The sequence below is a fragment of the Bufo bufo genome, chromosome 4 (assembly GCF_905171765.1).
Source record: "Bufo bufo chromosome 4, aBufBuf1.1, whole genome shotgun sequence".
Lineage (NCBI taxonomy): Eukaryota > Metazoa > Chordata > Amphibia > Anura > Bufonidae > Bufo > Bufo bufo.
Genome location: NC_053392.1, coordinates 553305552 through 553313726, shown reverse-complemented (window position 1 = coordinate 553313726; position 8175 = coordinate 553305552). Strand labels below are relative to the sequence as shown.

Here is an 8175-nt window from a genome sequence, read left to right as displayed (position 1 = left end):
AATGAATGGGGACAAAACTGAAGCGTTTTCCCCCGCTATTGAGATCCTATGATGGATCTCAATAGTGGAAAGGGAAAGCACAAGTGTGAAAGTAGCCTGAACTGACAAGAGTTTTCCTGGATCACAAAGTCATGATGGCTTTCTTTCAAAAACAGCACCACATTAGTCCTTGGGTTGTGTCTGGTATTGCAGATCAGCTCCATCGAACTAAAGAGGACGGGTGTGATGCTGTTCTTTGACAGCAGCCATGTTTTTTCATTTTAATTCTGGACTTCAGATACTGGAACACAAAACTGGATTTTTTTTTTCAGCTCTACACCTACCGAGGGGTATGGCAGACATTTTCCTATCCTTCCCTCACACCCACTTTTGAAATGGATGTACATTCCTAAACAGAGTACATTCCTACCATACATTCTGTACATGTTACAATCCAGATGTTAGCTTCACAATAAAATAAATATATTTACAAAAAGAAAAAACAGAAAAAAATAAAATAAAACAGGTATAATAACTTAGGGAAACATCACTTCAAAATCACAGCTGATCGGCTCTGCTCAGTTCTTGTCATATCATTGCACGTGAGTGTGTACAAGATCTTTCTTCTACAGTTTTAACCATAAACTGATTCTTTTCTCCCAAAATAGGTTTACTTAAAATGTATACATGCTCTTGAAGGATTGGATTCATGTATGTGGCATACAAGTTTTCAGAAAATAGTAGGTATGCTAAACAATAAATCAAATTTAATAAATAAAAACAAAACAAAAACAAAATGGTAATAGTGCTTATAATTTGCCAAAGATCAGAAGTGTAGCCATTTTGTATTTTTGGAGTTTTTGCAATTTTTGAAAATATGATATGATGCAGAAATGAACAATATAATTAAATAATACAATTCTGGTTGCCTGCAGTCACCACTAGCGGGGCTTACTGATTCCAATGAACTCTATCATAAATCAGTATTTAGTAAGCTTTAATCTAGCCCCAGTCCTGACAGAAATGTTTTATTTTTTCACTGCAGCTCTATTAGTGGTATGTCTCCTGCCTCTAGTGGGAGTGATCCAGAAGACACAGTACGGAATGGTAATTTACTTATATAATAGTTCAAGTTGATCTGATCACCTATCCAGTTCATGACAATTGCTTTCCTCTGGAGACTGCATTGTTAAATAATTCAGAAAATAATAAATATTATAAATTATAAAATAAAGTAATTTCATTCTACTGAAATTCTTTTTTTTTTTTTTTTATCACTATTTAAGCTCACTTTAAAAAATACTTTATCTATACGAAATGGCTACCTTCCTCAGTAGGACAAAAAAAAATACAAAAGCAGTTAGAATATTAAACGCATCTTCCTCATGAAACATTTACATATTTCAGCATGGTGTTGCCCGTTTTGTAAACACGTTCTGTAATGTCCAATACGTCCCTTGATATAATTAAATCATACATGCTATAAAATAAATAAAACTTAAAAGAAATCTATATGTTTTGCTTAGCAAATCATTTGAAGCAGAGTAAATTCACATTTCCTGTGCACACATATATATCTATAGAATTATCAAGCAAACTTTAATACAAGCCTTTCACAATCATAGACCCCCCCATTGCCATCTCGTAGACTCCTTTGTAAAAGTTGTCAGTGTGGTGCTTTAAAGTGCCTATCATAGACAAACCCAAGCTGATCGACGGCAAGAAGTGAGCAGAGACCGCTTTATAATTGCCAGATGACATAAAAAACATAATTTAATTTTTTTTAAATAAATTAATATAAAAGTAATTTCTAATGAAGCAATGCACATATAAAATAGTAGGTTGCAATCTGTAGTTAACAGCTAAAAGTACCATACAGAAAGCAAAGAAATACTGCACAGAGTCTAGAGAAAGGTCTGGAGACATTTCTTGTTTTCGGCAACACTCTTATAACACCAGGTCAAAAATGTCATCCGTTTTTGATACAAGAATATAAAGGTGCCCATACACATTAGATTAATGTTGTCAGAAGTTGGGGAAAAGAACGATAAGGCATTCTGGATGTCAACATGCCCAATCCACTGGAGATAAGCAGAGGAATTTAAGCGCGCATGTGTATGGGGAGGGTTGCAGGAATAATAGATGTATGGGAGACTCTAGGTCAGTGTTCCCCCAACTCCAGTCCTCAGGGCTCACCTACTGGTCATGAATTGAGAATATCCCACAGAATGAATACCTGTGGTAAGTCCTTATGCATTGACACCAATTACGGTATATCACCTGCTCAATACCAAGGAAATCTTGAAAACATGACCGGCAGGTGGGCCCTGAGGACTGGAGTTGAGGAACACTGCTCTAGGTGACAGCTATATAAGGTGTATGGCCCCCTTAAGATCTTGTATTAAAAAGGTGGCCCATTCAAGATGGCTGACAAATGATATTTTTGACTCGCCTCCACCTCAAGAAGACACAGTTTTCAAAATTAAATAGAAAAGGATAAATTAAAGAAAGCCATGAACATTTTTTTTACACATAGTATTGGTAAGAGTCAAACAAATATACAACAAACTGATATAAAAGCATTGGAAAAGCAAAGACAAGTGATGATGTCACTCTCGACAATCCCATGAAATATTAAAAGATTTGACTACTTCCTGCTCACAGACAAGGTTTGAGTATTCTCATGTACAATAGAAAAAAAAGTATGCTGCAAGCAAAGTGACCCAAATGAAGGCAAGACATGTACTGTAATGGTAATAGTGTGTCAAAAAGGTGTGTGATACAGAAAGCGTTATCACGTAGCAACCAGTAGGATTCTTATTTTCAGTGGGTTCTTACAGCATTTTCCTGTTATCCTGTTCAAGTGCACCGCCATTCTCTTTCGTATGAGCAGGCAGAGTCACCTGACAGATTTGGTGGGAACAAAAAGCAGAAAGTTTTTGATCACGTAAGCCCATTTTGGCCCTTTTTTTTAAAGTGAAGAAGGACAATTAACTCTATAAAAATTGCATACAAAACCCAGTTATGGGTAATTCATGGTTCAGACAATATCTGTTAGGTAGAATGGCATTTGAACATTTGCTATTTATACAACATACATCACGTCTTTTTCTTATGTTTCACCAAATATGAAAACGTTGCCCACTTAAGTTTTTCTGCGCCCCCTCTTTCCCCTACAACAAATGTGAATGAAGCATAGTGAAGACGGATTTATTAAAATCAAAATAAATATGGAAGGGGTTCCCTACAAAATGGTTCTTATGAGGTAGCTTGGGGTGTTTATATGTCAATGAAAACTCGAAGGGAGAGATTTATTAAAGAATGGTGTTTTACGCCGGTCTTTGAAATCTCCTGCTCTGCCGGAGGATGCGACTAATTTACAATGGAGCACACGCCTCTTCTTAAATTAGGCGCATCCTCTGGCAGTCCGTACGCCTGAACGAATTCTACAGCAGGGCTGCTGTAGCTTTCTGTCATCATTTGCACCAGGTATCTGAAGATAAATGAAGATAAATGTGCCGGGCCGACTGGCCCTGCTCCCTCTCCATCCTCGTCATGCCCCCTTTTTGGGAAAATGACGAGAGCAGCAGAAAACTGGCACAGACAGAAAAATGATAAATCTCCCCCATAAAGTTTGATAAAAAAAATAAAATAAACACCCCCCTAGACTTGTCTATGGAAGAATTTGCATTATATATGTTCTCCACAATTTGAAAGTAAAGTAATCACTGCCTTGGGGAAGAGGAGAACTTAGAAACAGACTCATCTCAAGAGAAAACTGCCCTTTAGTGGACAGCTCCAACTTTGGTACAAATAATATCTTCCCCCCCAAAAAAATCACAGCTGTAGCTTTCATATTTCACAACTTTGAGTTGTTACATCTCAATCATGGAGAACCTCAATAAAGGAGATTTCCAGCAGAGCAAAATTTTTAGTAAAGTGTTCAGATTGGTTTAACAAAAGAATAAAAGGATCAATAACGACTCTCGCTGATCCTCCAACGCTCCCGTTCAGTGGCTTACCAGGTGCCCACTAGTCTCTCCACACTGATCCATTCTCGACAAGCTGGAATTACCAGGAAAGACGACCCAGAAAATTGTGGTTGGTTGAGGCGGGTGACTGCTACAACCAGTGATTGGCTGAGTGGGCACTTCCTGTGTGTTGAGAGTGGAATAGGAAGGAGAGACCAGTGAGGACCAGGTAATCGGAATGGGGGCGGCAGGGGGATTATCGATTTAACAAAAAATATTTTTATAAATCTGAAGACTTTACCAAATATTTTGCCCCATGGACAACCCCATTAACATCTGTCATATTTTGGTAGGCATAAACATACTGCTTTGAACCTTATACAGGGAATAAAATATATGATTTGAAGTGGTCATTTCCGATCGGAGTTATTAAAAGGATATTAGTTGAAGAAGATACGGTATTATGATTAAAGGGATAAGGCAGTTATCCTCTGTGTCTTCCGTATATTTATCTGCTGTATGGAAGGATTCAAATTAATATTAATTTAATATAACAAGGGAATCCAATCACACTAAAGCTGGCCATAGACATGAGAATTTCACCATAAACATACCAATACTGGTCGGCTAGATGGACATTTTATTAACTGAAGGCAGCTATTTAGCCTCATTTGCTCTTTACTGTGAACTGGATCTCCCCGTGGGGTATCACTACCTTTCAACAGGCTGTTTTGAAGGGGAAACAAAAGAATCTGAACGGTGAAATTAACTTGTATAACTCCTGTTTCCTCTGACCAGACATTGGAGGCTGCCAGTCACCATAGACGTCACAACATCTCTGTCTATGGGCAGCTTTAGTAATAGGCCATGCTTCTATCTGAGCTCACGTACCATGAAAATGTATGCATTAATAAAACACTGATAAAACGTCAACGATGGCAAGTTGCAAACATTGTGGGACAAAATTTTAGGTCAAACTTGTTTACTATTAAAGAGGGTGCACACCATTTCAGAACTACAGATGGTCTTTGGTCCTACTTCAGGGCATACTTGCCTGGTAAAAGCTTGGGTTGTGTTCCTGTTAACATATCTGTACACTTTGGATATGAATGGAAAGGCACATGTCTGATGGGAAAAAAAATGTACACATGGAGGACATGGCTGAATTTCCCCACATAATTTTGTTGTTCAGGCTTTTCAGGATCAAGGCAAGTTATTACAGTGTCGTGATTTGTATTGTGTACTAGGGAGCTGGACACGTGAGACATGACAGCAAATGGGCGGTAATAACAGTTGCAAGCAGGCAATCGGTGCCTTCATTTACTAAATTTAACACTTGTCCATTGGTCTTTCTTCACTTAGATAATGTTGATCTGGTTATCTACACACAGTATTAAAGGGGTTGTCCAGTAAGGAAAAACCATCTCTTGGTCAGAGTCGAGAGCAGGTCCAAAGAGCATCTAGCACTGTGGAGGACTGTCCTGCAGTACACAGACATCCCACTGATTTGGATGGACACTGTGTAATGCCTTAAGGGGTTATCCAGGTTTTGAAAATTGACAGCCTATCCTTAGATTGTGGGGGTTGACTCTCAGCACCCCTGACGATACCAAGCACAGCTCATACGAAAAGTATGTCATGTGCAGTACGGAACAGTGTAAAACTCCATGTAAACAATGAAGGTGCCCCTTCAAGCAGATGGTCATGGGGATGCTGAGAGTCAGACTGCCATTGATCTAATATTGATGGTCTATCCTAAGGGTAGGCCATTCATTTAGAAAATCTTGATAAACCCTTTAATTTCCAATGTGGTGGAGCTGTAGGGAAAGAAAACCCTTATTGCCCAGTTGGCCCAGAAATTAAAGCTTGTGGATTCAGCAGTGGTACACTATGTGATCGACATATTGTCAAGGGACCCTTCTAACAAAAGGGATTGTCCAAAGCAGACAACGCCTTTAATAGCAGGACCACACTTGTGCATCATGAGGGCTTCTTCATCAGGGCTCAGCAACCTCTGGCACTCCAGTACTGGTGAAACTACGACTCCCAGCAAGCTCCCTTCTCTTCTATAGGAGTCCTGAGAACCGCCAAGTAAGTGTGCATGCTGGGAGTTGTAGATTCCCCACAGCTGAAATGTCGGAGGTTGCTGATCCCTGTTCTACATAAATGCCATAAAAATTGTCAGTTTCCTAGTAATTTAATAAAATGTACTGCCAACATTGTTTTTGCCACCAAAACGGTTGTCAAGAGTGTATTGGTGACAATGGTCCTCGAGTAGACGGACGTCCTTGTTGAAAAATGAAACTTTTTGTTCACTTTAAGGAGCAACATTTTAACTTAATACATCTATGCAAGTTGAACAGTCATAATATTAGCAGGGACCATGTTAAGAGATTTGAGAAATCAGAGGAAGCCTGTGATCCAGCCAAGAAATTGAAATTAGAAAATAATACTTTTCGTAGGGTGAGCAGATCATTTGCCAATTAGTTGTCATTTTCGCACCTCGATGGGAAGGTACCCCATTTCCTTTTAAATATAGCTGGATGGTAAGTTATTTTAAAAAATTTGCCCTGGACTGTAGAACCTAGATATAAAAGGTATGGACTAATATTGTACATTTCAATTGGGGAGGAAATTCATACGCAAATCCTATCAAAATTACTTTGTCGCTTGAAACATTGCTGCACTTGTTTCAGCTTATTTTTTCTCTTTTTTTCCTTTTCTAAAAAAAACAATATAATAAATGACAGAATCTGTACAAAAATATAAAAAACATTTGGGCAAGGGGGATCCAAGCAGCCAGATATATGCAATTCTTACTGAAAAAAGCAGTAATTAATGCCTCCAATTTTTCCTCCCAACCTAAAATGCTAAAAAGAGGGGTTTCGATTACTTAAATAATAAAATTTACCTCTTGCAATAAACCTTATTGAAAAAATAGACAGTTATGCACATGCAATTTACAGCGTTCCCCAACGTAATTCTTGTGCTTATACGCGGACAACTTAAATTGATGTTTAAGTTGTCACTTGAGAGTTTGTATGAAATCTTCAGTGGACTGTGGTACGACCATCCCTGGAGACAAACTTATAAAGTATCTCCAAAGTGGTCATACAGAAGGCACTCCAATACAGCGTAATGCAATAGATAAACAGGATCCTTTTTTTTTCTTTGTTTTTTCAAAAAAAAGGCAAAAGTATACATGCACAGTGCTGTGAATCTGTGGGGTAAGGAGATAAGGATTATGCAGAGTACTTTTAGGAACCCACCAAAACCTCCATTATGTGATCTAATTCTGTGAGGTCCATCTTAAAAGGTTGATTTGGGGTTACCGGTTGGTTGCTATAAGGAGACAAAGTTTTGAGAAGTTCATCAGGTGCCATTTTAGAGGCTGCTCCGGTATTGGATGTGCAAGGGTCAAAATCGTACATGGACGTATCAATGTCAGAAAAAAGGATGTCATCCAAAGTTAGGTCTGTAAGAAAGCCGGTAGAGGTTGTTAATTCAAAATTCCCTGGAAGAGAATCCATTAGTTTTGGCTCACTTGTTCTATTCTCTTGTGTTCCCTCAGGCTTAAGGGTTCCTGCTGCAACAGGTTCATCTTTTAGATGCACGGCTGCTTCTGCAGCTGCCTCTATAGAGGTAGATGATGGACACAGCTCCTCAATTTCATCCAATGCTGAGGAAAAACTGTCTTTTACTGGCTGGACAAGAGGAGGTGGAGGCGGTGGTGTTAATTTGCTGCTAGAAATATTCTGCTGGACTGTTTGGGAAGTGCAATATGTGTCCTCCTCAAGCAGAGAGGCAGGAGTGAGGCAAGACTCTAGTGGTGTAGTGCTTAAAATGTCAGTGGGCTGAAGAGGCTGGGAGTTGAGATGGCTGAATGCAGGCTGAGCCTCCTGGTACGTGTCACAAAGAAGATCAGAAGACTGCGAAGTGCTAATAAAAACAGGCTTCAAGCTGCCTTCTTGTTTTAGCTCCTCCTGTATCCGTCTCAACATGTTATTAATTAAAACTGTTTTCTGCAAGCTTGGCTCCGTCAGCGGCCTGTGGTTGTAGAGTTTCATAAGGGAAATGTTGAAGATAGTCTGGCGCTGTAAAGTGTAGGAAACTTTTGATGGCCCATCTGTTGGAGACACCACTTTGCCTTCCAGCCCATCTTCATGCTCGTCAAACTTTCGCTTTCCCGGTTTAGCCAACATATATCTAAAAGATAAAAAGTCAT

The 8175-nt window shown here is 39.0% G+C and overlaps 1 protein-coding gene across 1 annotated transcript in view; it reads right to left on the bottom strand.

Moving 5' to 3' along the window:
* Positions 1 to 916: 916 nt before the first annotated feature.
* Positions 917 to 8175, bottom strand: part of SERTAD2 (SERTA domain containing 2) — an 89500-nt gene continuing 82241 nt past the window's right edge. The window contains exon 2 of the mRNA XM_040430116.1: positions 917 to 8156. Coding sequence (XP_040286050.1) covers positions 7208 to 8152 — 945 coding nt within the window. The 5' untranslated portion in view covers positions 8153 to 8156 and the 3' untranslated portion in view covers positions 917 to 7207. The remainder of the gene's footprint in view (positions 8157 to 8175) is intronic.